Source organism: Oncorhynchus clarkii, chromosome 21 (genome assembly GCF_045791955.1).
Source record: "Oncorhynchus clarkii lewisi isolate Uvic-CL-2024 chromosome 21, UVic_Ocla_1.0, whole genome shotgun sequence".
Taxonomy (NCBI): domain Eukaryota; kingdom Metazoa; phylum Chordata; class Actinopteri; order Salmoniformes; family Salmonidae; genus Oncorhynchus; species Oncorhynchus clarkii.
The window spans coordinates 51,108,684-51,128,146 of record NC_092167.1 but is presented as its reverse complement, the minus strand read 5'-3'; the positions used below and the strand labels follow the sequence as shown (position 1 = coordinate 51,128,146).

The 19,463-nt window shown below is 42.6% G+C and overlaps 1 protein-coding gene across 1 annotated transcript in view; it reads left to right on the top strand.

Moving 5' to 3' along the window:
- LOC139379519 (tyrosine-protein kinase Tec-like) overlaps positions 1–18,325 on the top strand; it is a 43,748-nt gene extending 25,423 nt beyond the window's left edge. The window contains exons 7-19 of the mRNA XM_071122337.1: positions 234–463; positions 740–805; positions 2,562–2,616; positions 3,043–3,122; positions 3,955–4,082; positions 6,248–6,322; positions 7,921–8,092; positions 8,237–8,347; positions 9,183–9,288; positions 10,925–10,989; positions 14,196–14,314; positions 14,391–14,548; positions 17,831–18,325. Coding sequence (XP_070978438.1) covers positions 234–463; positions 740–805; positions 2,562–2,616; positions 3,043–3,122; positions 3,955–4,082; positions 6,248–6,322; positions 7,921–8,092; positions 8,237–8,347; positions 9,183–9,288; positions 10,925–10,989; positions 14,196–14,314; positions 14,391–14,548; positions 17,831–17,914 — 1,449 coding nt within the window. The 3' untranslated portion in view covers positions 17,915–18,325. The remainder of the gene's footprint in view (positions 1–233; positions 464–739; positions 806–2,561; positions 2,617–3,042; positions 3,123–3,954; positions 4,083–6,247; positions 6,323–7,920; positions 8,093–8,236; positions 8,348–9,182; positions 9,289–10,924; positions 10,990–14,195; positions 14,315–14,390; positions 14,549–17,830) is intronic.
- The last annotated feature ends 1,138 nt before the right edge of the window (positions 18,326–19,463 follow it).

The following is a 19,463-nucleotide window of genomic DNA, read 5'->3' as shown; positions in this document are numbered from 1 at the left end:
AACAATACCCCTTCTCCTAGCAACAATACCCCTTCTCCTAGCAACAATACCCCTTCTCCTAGCAACAATACCCCTTCTCCTAGCAACAATACCCCTTCTCCTAGCAACAATACCCCTTCTCCTAGCAACAATACCCCTTCTCCTAGCAACAAGCTAAACAAAACAGGACTACAACGGTAACACATGTTCCTCCTCCTTCTCTCTTCCTCCCTCCTCCTCCCTCCCTCCCCCAGTGTCGTCGGCCTCTCCCTCCCCCACCTCCCGTACACGACCCTGATGATGACGATGATAATGATGATGATACTGGTGGTGTTGAGGAGGAGGAAGAGCAACAGGAAGTTGTGATAGCCTTGTATGACTTCAATGGTCCTGAACCACATGACCTGACTCTGACCAAGGGAGGAGAATACCTCATACTGGAGAAATGTGACATCAACTGGTACAAAGCCCGCAACCAATACGGGTCAGTACCGTGTGTGTGTGTGTGTGTGGTGTGTGTGTGTGTGTGTGGTGTGTGTGTGTGTGTGTGTGTGTGTGTGTGTGTGTGTGTGTGTGTGTGTGTGTGTGTGTGTGTGTGTGTGTGTCTGTGTGTGTGTGGTGTGTGTGTATGTGAGTGAGTGAGTGAGTGAGTGAGTGAGTGAGTGAGAGCATTTGCCGGTCTTTGGACCTTGTTCTATGACTGGTCCACTACTATTGATCCAGAACATGGAGTTGTTTGTTTGTTTGTTTGTTGTTGCAGGGAGGAGGGCTACATCCCCATCAACTACGTGACAGAGAAGAAGTTGGGGAACCTGGCACAGTATGCGTGAGTAAAGCTGAGGCTAGAGGAACATCATTGCAACGTCGTGTTGCTTTGGCGTCAGCATACAGTAGATGCTAAGTGGGATCCTCGGGACTTCTGTACCCTAAACTCTAACCTTAACCCTAATCTCTAACCTTAACCATTACCTTAACCCTAATCTTAACCATAACTATTACCTTAACCCTAATCCTAACCATAACCATTACCTTAACCCTAATCCTAACCATAACCATTACCTTAACCCTAATCCTAACCATAACCATTACCTTAACCCTAATCCTAACCATAACCATTACCTTAACCCTAATCCTAACCATAACCATTACCTTAACCCTAATCCTAACCATAACCTTAACCCTAATCCTAACCATAACCATTACCTTAACCCTAATCCTAACCATAACCATTACCTTAACCCTAATCCTAACCATAACCATTACCTTAACACCAATTTTAACCGTTCAAGTAAATTGGGTGACGTCAGACGGACGTCCTAAAGATCCCACTTAGACTTTAGCATCAAGAGACACTCCCAACATCAGTACATATTAACAATAAGTGTTATATTAAATTGCTGTGAAGTAATAGATTATATTATATTGCTGTGAACTAATAGATTATATTATATTGTTGTGAACTAATAGATTATATTATATTGCTGTGAACTAATATATTTAATTATATTGCTGTGAACTAATATATTGTATTATATTGCTGTGAACTAATAGATTATATTATATTGTTGTGAACTAATAGATTATATTATATTGCTGTGAACTAATAGATTATATTATATTGCTGTGAACTAATAGATTATATTATATTGTTGTGAACTAATAGATTACATTATGTTGCTGTGAACTAATAGATTATATTATGTTGCTGTGAACTAATAGATTATATTATGTTGCTGTAGAGTGAACTAACAGATGTTTAATGTGTTGCTGTAGAGTGAACTAACAGATGTTTAATGTGTTGCTGTAGAGTGAACTAACAGATGTTTAATGTGTTGCTGTAGAGTGAACTAACAGATGTTTAATGTGTTGCTGTAGAGTGAACTAACAGATGTTTAATGTGTTGCTGTAGAGTGAACTAACAGATGTTTAATGTGTTGCTGTAGAGTGAACTAACAGATGTTTAATGTGTTGCTGTAGAGTGAACTAACAGATGTTTAATGTGTTGCTGTAGAGTGAACTAACAGATGTTTAATGTGATGCTGTAGAGTGAACTAACAGATGTTTAATGTGATGCTGTAGAGTGAACTAACAGATGTTTAATGTGATGCTGTAGAGTGAACTAACAGATGTTTAATGTGATGCTGTTGAGTGAACTAACAGATGTTTAATGTGATGCTGTAGAGTGAACTAACAGATGTTTAATGTGATGCTGTAGAGTGAACTAATAGATTATATTATGTTGCTGTAGAGTGAACTAATAGATTATATTATGTTGCTGTAGAGTGAACTAACAGATGTTTAATGTGATGCTGTTGAGTGAACTAACAGATGTTTAATGTGATGCTGTAGAGTGAACTAATAGATTATATTATGTTGCTGTAGAGTGAACTAATAGATTATATTATGTTGCTGTAGGGTGAACTAATAGATTATATTATGTTGCTGTAGAGTGAACTAATAGATTATATTATATTGCTGTAGAGTGAACTAACACATGTTTAATGTGTTGCTGTAGAGTGAACTAATAGATGTTTAATGTGTTGCTGTAAAGTGAACTAACAGATGTTTAATGTGTGTTTCAGCTGGTACAGTAAACATGTCAACAGGGTCAAAGCTGAGGAACTACTGAGGAGAGAGGTGTGTGTGTGTGTGTGTGTGTGTGTGTGTGTGTGTGTGTGTGTGTGTGTGTGTGTGTGTGTGTGTGTGTGTGTGTGTGTGTTTGTGTCTCTGTGTGTGTGTGTTTGTGTCTCTGTGTGTGTGTGTTTGTGTGTGTGTCTGTGTCTCTGTGTGTGTCTGTGTGTGTGTCTGTGTGTGTGTCTGTTTGTGTGTGTGTCTGTGTTTGTGTGTGTGTCTGTGTCTCTGTGTGTGTCTGTGTGTGTGTCTGTGTGTGTGTGTCTGTGTGTGTGTGTATCTGTGTGTGTCTCTCTCTCTCTGTGTGTGTGTGTGTGTGTGTGTGTGTGTATGTGTGTGTGTATCTGTGTGTGTCTCTCTCTCTCTGTGTGTGTGTGTGTGTGTGTGTGTGTGTGTGTGTGTGTGTGTCTGTAAATCTGTCTCCCTGTACAGGATAAAGAGGGAGGATTCATGGTAAGAGACTCCAGTAACCCAGGAACATACACCGTCTCCCTCTATGCCAAATCAGCAGGGTACGCATCACTGGTGGGGTGGGGGGGGGGGGGGTCCTAGGTTAAAACGTTGTATAAATGTCTTATTAGATCTGCATAATGTTATTTCAACTATTTATTTTGTCAGTAAAACATTGTCTAACGTTATATGAATGTTGTTTGAACATTGTGTGATGGTTGTGTAAACTAAATAGCTGCTTTATTAGGGATATTTTTAGTTACTGATTGTGGTATGGGTCTTAACTACCATAGTTGACTGCCTTCAGTGGTTCTGAATAAGAGTGTCTGCTAAATGACCCAAAACTACCATAGTTACCCTCCCGGGTGGCGCAGTGGTCCAAGGCACTGCATCGCAGCGCCAGCTGTGCCACCAGAGACTCTTGGTTTTTAGCCCAGGCTCTGTCGCAGCCGGCCGCGACTGGGAGATCCGTGGGGCGACGCACAATTGGCCCAGCGTCGTCCGGGTTAAGGAGGGTTTGGCCGGTAGGGATATCCTTGTCTCATCGCTCACCAGCGACTCCCGTGGCGGGCCGGGCGCAGTGCGCGCTAACTAAGGTTGCCAGGTGCACGGTGTTTCCTCCGACACATTGGTGCGGCTGGCTTCCGGGATGGATGCACGCTGTGTTAAGAAGCAGTGCGGCTTGGTTGGGTTGTGTATCGGAGGACGCATGACCTTTCAACCTTCGTCTCTCCCGAGGCCGTATGGGAGTTGTAGCGATGAGACAAGATAGTATTTACTAACAGTTGGACACCACGAAATTGGGGAGAAAAAGGGGGTAAAATTCAAAAAAAGTATAAAAAAAATATTTAAAAACGACCATAGTTGACTTCTGAATAAGAGTGTCTGTTACAGAGGTGCCGTTATCAGGCATTACCACATCAGGGAGACGGAAGGCTGCCCCAGACAGTTCTACCTGACTGAGAAACACCTGTTCACCTTGATACCTGACCTCATAGAGTACCACAACCACAACGCTGCAGGTAGACTACACACATACACACACACACACACACACAGAGACACACACAGAGACACACACACACACACACACACAGAGACACACACACACACAATTTCTCTCTTGTTATGGCGAGGAGTTCCCCAAAGGGAACACCCCCTCACATTCAGCTGAAAAAAAAAATTTCTTTAAAAATATTTAACTTTCACACATTAGCAAGTCCAATACAGCAAATGAAAGACAACATATATTTATGTTAGATGACCACCAAATTCAAAAAACACACACAGCCATTTTTCACAGTCACAAAAGCATAAATATAGATAGAATGAATCACTAACCTTTGATGATCTTCATCAGATGACACTCATAGAGCATCATGTTATACATGTGTTGTGTGTTTTGTTCGATAATGTGCACATACAGTGCCTTGCGAAAGTATTCGGCCCCCTTCAACTTTTACGACCTTTTGCCACATTTCAGGCTTCAAACATAAAAGATATAAAACTGTATTTTTTTTGTGAAGAATCATCAACAAGTGGGACACAATCATGAAGTGGAACGACATTTATTGGATATTTCAAACTTTTTTAACAAATCAAAAACTGAAAAAATTGGGCGTGCAAAATTATTAGTCTAATGATGTATGCAATCCATATTTAGGATGTTTTAAACATTAATCAGCAATAAGGTTCCAACCGGAGAATTTCATTGTCTGAAGAAAAGCATAGGAACGGGAGGACACTCTCTTTCTGACCGCGCGCAACGAGACCGAGGCTTTCTACCAGACCACCCACTCAAAGAGCTATTATGAGCCCCTCCTCTATAGTAGAATCATACAACCAGAATCTAAAGACGGTGACATCATGTGGAAGCCCTGGGAAGTGCATGCTCATCCATATCTAAGATGGACATCAAATGGCACTGTTTTCAAAATTGAGTTCTCACTTCCTGTTTGGATTTCTTCTCAGGTTTTTGTCTGCCATATGAGTTCTGTTAGACTCACAGACATAATTCAAACAGTTTTAGAAACTTCAGAGTGTTTTCTATCCACCAGCAATAGTAATGCATATATATATATATTCCCATCTGGGAAAGAGTAGGAGGCAGTTTACTCTGGGCACGCCTTTCATCCAACAGGATTTATAGAGTACCACAACCACAACGCTGCAGGTAGACTACACACATACATACATACACACACACACACACACACACACACACACACACACACACACACACACACAATTTGATGGCTCTCTCTCCTCTCCCTCTCTCTCTCTCTCTCTCAATTCAAGGGGCTTTATTGACATGGGAAACATGTGTTAACATTGCCAAAGCAAGTGAGGTAGATAATATATAAAGTGAAATAAACAATAAAAATGAACAGTAAACATTACAAATACAGAAGTTCAGAAAGAATAAAGACATTACAAGTCATATTATGTCTATATACAGTGTTGTAACGATGTGCAAATAGTTCAAGTACAAAAGGGAAAATAAATCAACATAAATAAGGGTTGTATTTACAATGGTGTTTGTTCTTCACTGGTTGACCTTTTCTCGTGGCAACAGGTCACAAATCTTGCTGCTGTGATGGCACACTGTGGTATTTCACCCAGTAGATATGGGAGTTTATCAAAATCGGGTTTATTTTCTAATTCTTTGTGGGTCTGTGTAATCTGAGGGAAATATGTCTCTCTAATATGGTCATACATTTGGCAGGATGTTAGGAAGTATAGCTCAGTTTCCACCTCATTTTGTGGGCATTGAGCACATATCCTGTCTTCTCTTGAGAGCCAGGTCTGCCTACGGCGGCCTTTCTCAATAGCAAGGCTATGCTCACTGAGTCTGTACATAGTCAAAGCTTTCCTTAATTTTGGGTCAGTCACAGTGGTCAGGTATTCTGCCACTGTGTACTCTCTGTTTAGGGCCAAATAGAACTCTAGTTTGCTCTGTTCTTTTGTTAATTCTTTCCAATGTGTCAAGTAATTATCTTTTTTGTTGTCTCATGATTTGATTGGGTCTAATTGTGTTGCTGTCCTGGGGCTCTGTGGGGTCTGTTTGTGTTTCTGAACAGAGCCCCAGGACCAGCTTGCTTAGGGGACTCTTCTCCAGGTTCATCTCTCTGTAGGTGATGGCTTTGTTATGGAAGGTTTGGGAATCGCTTCTCTCTCTCTCTCTCAGGTCTAGTAGCCAGGTTGAGATATCCAGTAGGACAGAAGGATGGATTGGCTCCCTCCACAGCAGGCTTTAGCTATGGTGAGATTCTACTGTGCTCTGCTATATTCTACTCTACTCTAGTACTCTATTCTACACTAGTACTCTACTCTACACTAGTACTCTACACTAGTACTCTACTATATTCTACACTAGTACTCTACTCTACACCAGTACTCTACTCTACACTAGTACCCTACTCTACACTAGTACTCTACTCTACACCAGTACTCTACTCTACACTAGTACCCTACTCTACACTAGTACTCTACTCTACACTAGTACTCTACTCTAGTACTCCACACAAGTATTATACTCTACACTAGTACTCTACTCTACACCAGTACTCTACTCTACACCAGTACTCTACTCTACACTAGTACCCTACTCTACACTAGTACTCTACTCTACACTAGTACTCTACTCTAGTACTCCACACAAGTATTATACTCTACACTAGTACTCTACTCTACACTAGTACTCTACTCTACACCAGTACTCTACTCTACACTAGTACCCTACTCTACACTAGTACTCTACTCTACACTAGTACTCTACTCTAGTACTCCACACAAGTATTATACTCTACACTAGTACTCTACTCTACACTAGTACTCTACTCTACACTAGTACTCTACTCTACACCAGTACACTACTCTACACTAGTACTCTACTCTACACTAGTACTCTACACTAGTACTCTACTCTACTCTACACTAGTACTCTACACTAGTACTCTACTATATTCTACACCAGTACTCTACTCTACACTAGTACTCTACACTAGTACTCTACACTACACTAGTACTCTACACTAGTACTCTACTCTACACCAGTACTCTACTCTACACCAGTACTCTACTCTACACCAGTACTCTACTCTACACTAGTACTCTACTCTACACTAGTACTCTACTCCACACTAGTATCCTACTCTACACTAGTACTCTACTCTACACCAGTACTCTACTCTACACCAGTACTCTACTCTACACTAGTACCCTACTCTACACCAGTACTCTACTCCACACTAGTACCCTACTCTACACCAGTACTCTACTCTACACCAGTACTCTACTCTACACTAGTACCCTACTCTACACCAGTACTCTACTCCACACTAGTACCCTACTCTACACCAGTACTCTACTCTACACTAGTACTCTACTCTACACCAGTACTCTACTCTACACTAGTACCCTACTCTACACCAGTACTCTACTCTACACTAGTACTCTACTCTACATTAGTACTCTACTCTACACGAGTACTCTACTCTACACCAGTACTCTAATCTACACCAGTACTCTACTCTACACTAGTACTCTACTCTACACCAGTACTCTACTCCACACTAGTACCCTACTCTACACCAGTACTCTACTCTACACTAGTACTCTACTCTACACCAGTACTCTACTCCACACTAGTATCCTACTCTACACCAGTACTCTACTCTACACTAGTACTCTACTCTACACCAGCACTCTACACAAGTACTCTACACCAGTACTATACTCTACACTAGTACTCTATTATACACTAGTACTATACTATACACCAGTACTCTACTCTACACCAGTACTCTACACCAGTACTCTACTCTACACTAGTAGTCTACACAACTCTACTCCATACAGAGAAGTGGGAGATCAACCCTGTTGAGCTGACCTTCATGAAGGAGCTGGGTTGTGGTCAGTTTGGGGTGGTGAGGCTGGGGAAATGGAGAGCTCAACACAAAGTAGCCATCAAGGCTATCAGAGAGGGGGCCATGTACGAAGAAGACTTCATAGAGGAAGCCAAGGTTATGATGTGAGTACAATACATCCCACACAGGACTTCCTAGAGGAAGCCAAGGTTATGATGTGACTTCCTTGAGGAAGCCTGCACACATCGATAGACGGATTGGATATACAGATGACCCATAATGTTACTGTGTGTGTGTGTGTGTTGTAGGCGTCTCTCCCATCCTAAACTGGTGCAGCTATATGGAGTGTGTACCCATCAGAAACCCATCTACATTGTGTCTGAGTTCATGGAACTGGGATGCCTGCTCAATCACATCAGGTAAGCCAAAACGTTCATAGGTTTTGCACTCTAAAATACGTGGCATTTTCAATGTTTCAGGATATCATCAGAGTATGTTATGTGAGTAGAGCGAGGAGCGGAGCGAGGTAGGGGAGCGAAGAGGGGGAGCGAGGAGGGGATCGAGGTTGGGGAGCGAGGTTGGGGAGCGAGGAGGGGAGTGAGTTTGGGGAGCGAGGAGGGGAGCGAGGTTGGGGAGCGAGGAGGGGGAGCGAGTTTGGGGAGCAAGGAGGGGAGCGAGGTTGGGGAGCGAGGTTGGGGAGCAAGGAGGGGGAGCGAGTTTGGGGAGCGAGGTTGGGGAGCAAGGAGGGGGAGCGAGTTTGGGGAGCGAGGAGGGGAGCGAGGTTGGGGAGCGAGGAGGCGAGCGAGGTTGGGGCGCGAGGTTGAGGCGCGAGGAGGGGAGCGATGTTGAGAGGTTGGGGAGCGAGGTTGAGGAGTGAGGTTGGGAGCAAGGAGGGGCGCGAGGAGGGGAGCGAGGTTGAGAGGTTGGGGAGCGAGGTTGAGGAGTGAGGTTGGGAGCAAGGAGGGGCGCGAGGAGGAGAGCGAGGTTGAGAGGTTGGGGAGCGAGGTTGGGGAGCGAGGTTGAGAGGTTGGGGAGCGAGTTTGAGGAGTGAGGTTGGGAGCAAGGAGGGGCGCAAGGAGGGGCGCGAGGTTGAGAGGTTGGGGAGCGAGGTTGAGGAGTGACGTTGGGAGCAAGGAGGGGCGAGAGGAGGGGAGCGAGGTTGAGAGGTTGGGAAGCGAGAAGGGGAGCGAGGAGGCGCTTAACAGCCTCCCTCAGTGCATAAATTCAAATATTTTTGGGGTTAATTTACTTCAGGCAGCGTCGGAACACCTTCAGCCCGGGGTCCTTACTGAGTATCTGTCAGGACGTCTCAGAGGGGATGGAACACCTGGAGGCAAACGGCTTCATTCACAGAGACCTGGTAAGTCTGTCATCCAATAGAGACCTGGTGCATTTCACTCCCTGCCAATAGGGAGTGTCATGACTCTCCTGTGAGGATCCAGAAGGTTACAGTGGATCAGCTCTACAGAGCTCTCTCTCTCCCGCAGAGGGGGAGAGGGATAGATGTGGGGGTTTTATGACGCCTCATGTCGATCGTAAACCATAGGCAGCAGACGATTCCTTTTGGGTGATCGGAATGTCTTTGTGTCTTAGGAAGAGTTGACGGCCGAAAACTACAACATCAAACCACGGACACTGGGACAATATATTTCAACATCACACCTGCTGGACAGGTACAGGACGGCAACAACAACTGCCCGAGTTACACCCGGAACGCACAATCATTCCATCAGTGCTCAGACTGTCCGCAATAGGAGGAGAGAGACCCGGACTGTGGTGCTTGTAGGTCTGTTGTAAGCCAGGTCTTCACCAGACATCACCGGCAACAACGTCGCATATTGGCACAAACCCACCGTTGCTGGATCAGACAGTACTGGCAAAAAGTGCTCTTCACTAACGAGTTGCGGTTTTGTCTCACCAGGGGTGATGGTCGGATTCGCATTTATCGTCGAAGAAATGAGCGTTACACCGAGGCTTGTATTCTGGAGCGGGATCGATTTGGAGGTGGAGGGTCCGTCATGGTCTGAGGTGGTGTGTCACAGCATCATCGGACTGAGCTTGTTGTCATTGCAGGCAATCTAAACGCTGTGCGTTACAGGGAAGATATCCTCCTCCCTCATGTGGTACCCTTCCTGCAGGCTCATCCTGACATGACCCTCCAGCATGACAATGCCACCAGCCATATTGCTCGTTCTGTGCGTGATTTCCTGCAAGACAGGAATGTCAGTGTTCTGCCATGGCCCGGATCTCAATCCCATTGAGCACGTCTGGGACCTGTTGGATCGGAGGGTGAGGGCTAGGGCCATTCCCCCCAGAAATGTCCAGGAACTTGCAGGTGCCTTGGTGGAAGAGTGGGGTAACATCTCACAGCAAGAACTGGTAAATCTGGTGCAGTCCATGAGGAGGAGATGCACTGCAGTACTTAATGCAGCTGGTGGCCACACCAGATACTGACTGTTACTTTTGATTTTGACCCCCCTTTGTTCAGGGACACATTATTCCATTTCTGTTAATCACATGTCTGTAGAACTTGTTCAGTTTATGTCTCAGTTGTTGAATCTTGTTATGTTCATAAAAATATTTACACATGTTTAGTTTGCTGAAAATAAATGTAGTTGACAGTGAGGACGTTTTTTTTTTTGCTGAGTTTATATATACATACAGTGCCTTGCGAAAATAACCATGTGTATGTGACCAAAAACATTTGATTTGAACGATATTCAGAATGAGACTGATATGAAGAAATTATTAATTGGTGACTGGTATGACATCTATATATTCTTGAGTTAATTCAGGAGTTGGTAACTCATTAAATAAACTTTTCCCGTGGTGCCCCAAATTCCTAATGAGTTAATTGTTACGTGATTAATTTAATCGAGTAATAATTCAACGTAGTAGGTAATTATTCAATAAATAGCAGTGAGTCATTCAGCCAGTAGGCACATACCTGATTAGAGTAACAGCTAATCACTGTCTCTCTCTCTCTCTCTCTATAGGCAGCGAGGAACTGTCTGGTGAACGATGCTCTGGTGGTGAAGGTATCAGACTTTGGAATGGCCAGGTACGTAACGGAATAACACACTCAACTCTCAAACCATTTTCTCAATTTCAACTTCAATTTAAGGGGCTTTATTGGCATGGGAAAAATATGTTTACATTGCCAAAGGAAGTGAAATAATAAACAATATCAAATTAGATATATAATTTTTTTTAAATGAATTGAACAATAAAAAGTCATCATTTCTAACTCTCAATTCAATTCAAAGGGCTTTATTGGCATGGTGAAAATATGTATGTGTATATATGTATATGTATATGGAATAGAGCAGGTATTCCCAAACTGGGGTATGCCCTGTCGGGGGTACACCAAATAAAAATGTGATTCACATTTAACAAACAAAAAAGAAATAAAGTGGTTAAAAAAAATCTCAAATTTTCAAACAGTCCATTTATATTTTTCAACGGGGCCTGAGTAGCCTTGTTTCACTACCAAAAATAAAATGAATCCATCTAGTGTGCAAGCAGTTGCTCCCGACGCCACGCGCCTGCAAGCAGTTGCTCCCGACGCCACGCGCCTGCAAGCAGTTGATCCCGACGCCACGCGCCTGCAAGCAGTTGCTCCCGACGCCACGCGCCTGCAAGCAGTTGCTCCCGACGCCACGCGCCTGCAAGCAGTTGCTCCCGACGCCATGCGCCTGCAAGCAGTTGCTCCCGACGCCACGCGCCTGCAAGCAGTTGCTCCCGACGCCACTTGGCTCCACAGCAGCATCCACGAGAGGCTCTTGGGTACACTGCAACATCCACCGAGACGCTCTTGGGTACCCTGCAACATCCACCGAGACGCTCTTGGGTACCCTGCAACATCCACCGAGACGCTCTTGGGTACCCTGCAACATCCACCGAGACGCTCTTGCTGCCAAGGGAATGCCTGACAGCTTGAAAGACGTATTGGACAGTGAAAATGGTTAACTTTGTTAAACTCTCGTGTATTTTCTGCACTTTGCAATGATATGGGCAGCGACCATGTAACGCTTTTACAACATACAGAAGTGCGCTGGTTATCAAGGGGCAAAATATTGACACGTTTTATTGAATTGAGAGACGAGCTTAAAGTTTTCTTTACTGACCATCATTTTCACTTGTCTGACCGCTTGATGATGACTTGTTTCTCACACGACTGGCCTATCTGGGTGATGTTTTTTAAGATTACAGGGATTCTCCGCAACTATATTTAATGTGCGGGACAAATTTGAGGCTATGATTAAGAAGTTGGAGCTCTTCTCTGTTTGCATTAACAAGGACAACACACAGGTCTTTCCATCATTGTATGATTTTTTTGTGTGTAAATGAACTCTGGACAATGTAGGGGTGACAGGTAGCCTAGTGGTTAGAGTGTTGGGCCAGTAACCGAAAGGTTGCTGGATCAAATCCACGAGCCAACAAGGTAAAAATCTGTTGTTCTGCCCCTGAACAAGGCATTTAACCCATTGTTCCCCGGTAGGCTGTCATTGTAAATAAGAATGTATTCTTAACTGACCTGCCTAGTTAAATAAAAATATGTAAAATGTGATTTAGCGAAGCACCTCAGTGACTTGGCAGGTTCCTTCTCAAAACGGAAACACAAACAACTGGATTATCCCTTTCATGCCCTGCCTCCTTACCGATATCTGAACAAGAGAGTCTCATCGAAATTGCAACAAGCGGTTCTGTGAAAATTTAATTTAATCAGAAGCCACTGACAGATTTCTGGATAGGGCTGCACTCAGAGTATCCTGCCTTGGCACATCGCGCTGTTAAGACACTGATGCCCTTTGCAACGACCTACCTATGTGAGAGTGGATTCTCGGCCCTCACTAGCATTAAATAATTTTCCTGTAATTTAGTTGAGACTCAAATACAACCCAACATTGCACCTGTGGTGAGGTTATTCACAATTGAACAAATACGATTTTATATGTAAGAGCAAAATTATTGATTAATTTAATTATAATTAATTATAAATTAAGATTATTATTATTTGTGCCCTGGTCCTATGAGCCGGGTTGTGACAAAAACTCACACTCATTCTTATGTTTAATGAATGTATCGTATAGTGTGTGTGTGGCAGGCTTACAATGATGGCAAAAAACAACATTTGAGAGTGTGCTGACCCTGGTGCTAGAGGGGGTACAGCTGACCCTGGTGCTAGAGGGGGTACAGCTGACCCTGGTGCTAGAGGAGGTACAGCTGATTCTGGTGCTAGAGGGGGTACAGCTGACCCTGGTGCTAGAGGTTTGAAGGGGTACGGGACTATAAAAAGTTTGGGAACCACCGGAATAGACAATAAACAAAAGAGACATAAACAAGGGAAACATTATTAAACAAATGAACAGTAAACATTACACACACAAAAGTTTTAAAAGAAGGAAGACATTACAAATATCATATTATGTCTATATACAGTGTTGTAACGATGTGCAAATAGTTAAAGTACAAAAGGGAAAATAAATAAACATAAATATGGGTTGTATTTACAGTGGTGTTTGTTCTTCACTGGTTGACCTTTTCTTGAGGCAACAGGTCACAAATCTTGCTACTGTGATGTCACACTGTGGTATTTCACCCAGTAGATATGAGAGTTTATCAAAATTGGATTTGTTTTCTAATTCTTTGTGGATCTGTGTAATCTGAGGGAAATATGTCTCTCTAATATGGTCATACATTGGACAGGAGGTTAGGAAGTGCAGCTCAGTTTCCACCTCATTTTGTGGGCAGTGAGCACATAGCCTGTCTTCTCTTGAGACGTAGGTCTGCCTACGTCGGCCTTTCTCAATAGCAAGGCTATGCTCACTGAGTCTGTACATAGTCAAAGCTTTCCTTAAGTTTGGGTCAGTCAGTGTACTCTCTGTTTAAGGCCAAATAGCATTCTAGTTTGCTCTGTCCCTCTCTGTCTGTGTGAATCTCTCTTTGTGTTCTAACGTGTGTGTGTGTGTGTGTGTGTGTGTGTTTGTGTGTGTGAGTGCGTGCGCGTGTGTGTCTCTGTGTGCGCATGTGTGTCTCTGTGTTTGTGTCTCTGTGCTTGTGTGTCTTTGTGTGTGTGTGTGTGTGCTTTGTGTATGTCTGCTGTGTGTCTCTGTGTGCTTGTGTGTCTCTCTCTGTCTGTCTGTGTGTGTGTGTGTGTGTGTGTGTGTGTGTGTGTGTGTGTGTGTGTGTGTGTGTGTGTGTGTGTGTGTGTGTGTGTGTGTGTCTCTGTGTCTCTGTATGTGTCTCTGTGTGTGTGTGTGTTAGGTACGTGCTAGATGACCAATACACTAGTTCATCAGGCTCTAAGTTCCCAGTCAAGTGGTCTCCTCCTGAAGTGTTCAACTTCTGCAAGTTCAGCAGCAAGTCTGACGTCTGGTCCTTCGGTAGGTGGTCGCTGTGTGTGTATATTGATGAAGGCATATGTGTGTATATTGATACAGGTGTGTGTGTGTGTGTTAGGTGTGTTGATGTGGGAGGTGTTTACAGAGGGGAAGATGCCATTTGAACACAACCCTAACCACGAAGTAGTGATGAGAGTGTCACAAGGACACCGTCTCTACAGACCCAGGATGGCCACGCCCAACATCTATGACATCATGCAGCTCTGCTGGCACGAGGTACATCGTACACTTCCTACTTCCTGTGTTTGCGAATGTTTGAGGTAGAAGGTAGATGACACTAACCACAGGTCTAGGATCAGAACTACTCCAACTCATAACCTGAACCATTAGAGGGAAATATCAGAATTCAAAACAATATAATTTAATTCCAGGGGGTTTATTGGTATGGGAAACATATGTTTAAAAAAATATTGTAATGTAGAAATATGATATCATTAGGCATAGGTCTAGAGTCCTATGGGAGACCAGTTTGTTTGATAAATGACAGTTTCATTAGTTTTAACATCTATTGACGGTTGATTGGACAGTTGATCAGTGGGGTAAAACGCCCATCTCTCAAAGTTGTTGAGACTCTGCACCATTTACATTGGCAAAGCAAGTGAAGTAGATAATATACAAAAGTGAAATAAACAATAAAAAATTAACAGTAAACATTACACACACAGAAGTTCCAAAGTAATAAAGACATTTCTGCTCTGTTTTTTTCACTGTGGTCAGGTATTCTGCCACTGTGTACTCTCTGTCACTGTGTACTCTCTGTTTAGGGCCAAACATCATTCTATTTGCTCTGTTTTTTTGTTAATTCTTTCCAATGTGTCAAGTAATGATCTTTTTGTTTTCTCATGATTTGGTTGGGTCTAATTGTGTTGCTGTCGTGGGGCTCTGTGGGGTCTGTTTGTGTTTGTGAACAGAGCCCCAGGAGCAGCTTGCTTAGGGGACTCTTCTCCAGGTTCATCTCTCTGTAGGTGATGGCTTTGTTATGGAAGGTTTGTGAATCGCTTCCTTTGAGGTGGTTGTAGAATTTAACGGCTCTTTTCTGGATTTTGATAATTAGTGGGTATCGTCCTAATTCTGCTCTGCATTATTTGATGTTTTACGTTGTTCACAGAGGATATTTTTGTAGAATTCTGCATGTAGTCTCAATTTGGTGTTGGTCCCATTTTGTGAATTCTTGTTTGGTGAGCGGACCTCAGATCTCCCAACCATAAAGGGTTCTATAACTTCTTAGGGCTGAGATCCCGTTAACGGGATCGATATGACAACAGCCAGTGAAAGTGCAGGGCGCCAAATTCAAAACAACAGAAATCTCATAATTAAAATTCCTCAAACATACAAGTATTTCACACCATTTTAAAGAATCACTTCTCACCAGAGTGTCCGATTTTAAATAGACTTTATGGCGAAAGCACCACAAACGATTATGTTAGTTCAGAGCAGGAAAACACAGCCTTTTTTCCAGCCAAATAGAGGAGTCACAAAAATCAGAAATAGAGATAAAATGAATCACTAACCTTTGATGATCTTCATCAGATGGCACTCATAGGACTTCATGTTACACAATACATGTATGTTTTGTTCGATAAAGTTCATATTTATATCCAAAGATCGCAGTATACATTGGCGCGTTATGTTCAGTAGTTCCAAAAACATCCGGTGATTTTGCAGAGAGCCACATCAATTTACAGAATTACTCATTATAAACATCATGATGAAAATACAGGTGTTATGCATGGAACTTTAGGATCCACTTCTCCTTAATGCAACCGCTGTGTCAGATTTCAAAAAAGCTTTATGGAAAAAGCAAACCATGCAATAATCTGAGTACGGCGCTCAGAGACCAAAACAGCCAAACAGATATCTGCCATGTTGTGCAGTCAACAGAAGTCAGAAATAACATTATAAATATTCACTTACCTTTGATGATCTTCATCAGAATGCACTCCCAGGAATCCCAGTTCCACAATAAATGTTTGTTTTGTTCGATAATGTCCATCATTTATGTCCAAATAGCTACTTTTGTTAGCGTGTTTTGTTACAAATCCAAACTCACAAAGCTCGTTCACTAGGAGCAGACGAAATGTCAAAATGTTCCGTTACAGTCCGTAGAAACATGTCAAACGATGTATAGAATCAATCTTTAGGACGTTTTTAACATAAATCTTCAATAATGTTCCAACTGGAGAATTCCTTTGTCTGTAGAAAAGCAATGGAACGTGAGCTAACTCTCTCATGACCGCGTGTCACGAGCCCGTGGCACTCTGCAAGACCACTGACTCAAAGAGCCCTTATGAGCCCCTCCTTTAGAGTAGAATCCTCAAACAAGTTTCTAAAGACTGACATCTAGTGGAAGCCTTAGGAAGTGCAACATGACCAATATCCCACTGTATCTTCAAAAGGGAATGAGTTGAAAAACGACCAACCTCAGATTTCCCACTTCCTGGTTGGATTTTTTCTCAGGTTTTTGCCTGCCATATGAGTTCTGTTATACTCACATACATCATTCAAACAGTATTAGAAACTTCAGGGTGTTTTCTATCCAAATGTACTAATAATATGCATATATTAGCAACTGGGACTGAGTAGCAGGCAGTTTACTCTGGGCACCTTATTCATCCAAGCTACTCAATACTGCCCCTGCAGCCATAAGAAGATGACTGATTCAAGTATTTTTTGCCAGATCCTAATTGGTATGTCAAATGTTATGTTCCTTTTGATGGCATAGAAGGCCCTTCTTGCCTTGTCTCTCAGATTGTTCACAGTTTTGTGTAAGTTACCTGTGGTGCTGATGTTTAGGCCGAGGAATGTATAATTTTTTGTGTGCTCTAGGGCAACGGTGTGTAGATGGAATTTGTATTTGTGGTCATGGCGACTGGACCTTTTTTGGAACACCATTATTTTTGTCTTACTGAGATTTACTGTCAGGGCCCAGGTCTGACAGAATCTGTGCAGAGGATCTAGGTGCTGCTGTAGACCCTCCTTGGTTGGTGACAGAAGCACCAGATCATCAGCAAACAGCAGACATTTGACTTTAGATTATAGCAGGGTGAGGCCGGGTGCTGCAGACTGTTCTAGTGCCCTCGCCAATTTGTTGATATATATGTTGAAGAGGGAGGGGCTTAAGCTGCATCCCTGTCTCATCCCCTGACCCTGTGGAAAGAAATGTGTTTTTTTGCCATTTTTAACCACACACTTCTTGTTTGTGTTCATGGATTTTATAATGCCATTTGTTTTTCCCTTGACACCACTTTCCATCAATTTGTATAGCAGACCCTCACGCCAAATTGAGTCAAAAGCTTTTTTGAAATTCAACAAGTCATGAGAAGACTTTGCCTTTGTTTTGGTTTGTTTGTTAGTCAATTGGGGTGTGCAGGGTGAATACGTGGTCTGCCGTACAGTAATATTTGACATTTGCTCAGTACATTGATTTCACTGAGGACATGTACTCAAAATCTCTCTCTCTCTTTGCTTCCCTCCCTCCCTCCCTCCCTCCCTCTCTAGAGAGCGGAGGAAAGGCCATCGTTCTCTCAGATATCCATCTTGATCTCTGCCGCTCTGGAAGAGGACAGCTTCTCCTCAGCCTGAACCGGCCAATCAGATCCTCTGCTCTGCCTGAACCGGCCAATCAGATCGCAACCACCAATCGGATCTCCTCAGATCTACTCGATGGAGGACTGCTTGAATAAGGATCCAAACATTCCATACCACTCTGTCGTGATGGTTGATCACAATGGATTTTGTTAGACAGAAAGCTCACGTCCAGATACCATATACTGTTTTACCTCTTCTATCCTGTCTGACATGCTCACGTCCAGATACCATATACTGTTTTACCTCTTCTATCCTGTCTGACATGCTCACGTCCAGATACCATATACTGTTTTACCTCTTCTATCCTGTCTGACATGCTCATGTCCAGATACCATATACTGTTTTACCTCTTCTATCCTGTCTGACATGCTCACGTCCAGATACCATATACTGTTTCACCTCTTCTATTCTGGACTGTCTTCATTCTCTCCAGTCATTTTGTAATTTAACTGAACTAACTCAAGCCCTTTGCATGTCCTAACACAGCTAGTCCTGTTAGTTTATATAGTTCAGTAGGTCCATTCATACATCATGTCCTGTTTCAATACTCAAACGCATGTCCTCAATCCAGCTGTATATTTACAGTGCCTTGCGAAAGTATTCGGCCCCCTTGAACTTTGCGACCTTTTGCCACATTTCAGGCTTCAAACATAAAGATATAAAACTGTATTTTTTTGTGAAGAATCAACACCAAGTGGGACACAATCATGAAGTGGAACGACATTTATTGGATTTTTGCACGCCCAATTTTTCAGTTTTTGATTTGTTAAAAAAGTTTGAAATATCCAATAAATGTCGTTCCACTTCATGATTGTGTCCCACTTGGTGTTGATTCTTCACAAAAAAATACAGTTTTATATCATTATGTTTGAAGCCTGAAATGTGGCAACAGGTTGCAAAGTTCAAGGGGGCCGAATACTTTCGCAAGGTACTGTATAAGGTCAATGTATGTTTTTAATACTACTGCAGCAGATTCAATGTAATTACAATAACATGAGTGACAATACCATTCTCTTATATGATTGTATTCTCTTACATCAAAGTCAAACACTCGTGTCCAACAGCTGAGATAAGGTGTTCCCGACTCCAGATTGATTTAAAAACAACAAAACTACATTTTCAGTGAGAAGTAGGCATTAGTCTGAAAATGAAAAATAAAGGAAATTCACATGAGCACCACAATGCCCTACTCCACACCCATGCTATACCAAGGGGTTTTTCCAAGCACACAGCTTTGACCTACTACAGTAGCTACGTTGGTCTGCTGTACCTCAATGTAAAGGTAGGTTGCTTAGGATTCAAACCTTCTCAAATATTTGTATAATTAGTAGTAGTATTACTATATTGCAGTATTTATATACAAAGGCTAGTGCCTACCCAACCTAATGTTATGTATTCAACAACAGACCAACCTACCTAAACAAAAAATGGAGCACACTATTAGAAAGATAGATCAGAATCAATTTTGTCAATGAAAATGTCTCAAAAAACATTAAACGAAACAGGTTTTTGCAAATTTAAACAACTGCTTTTGATTAATAAA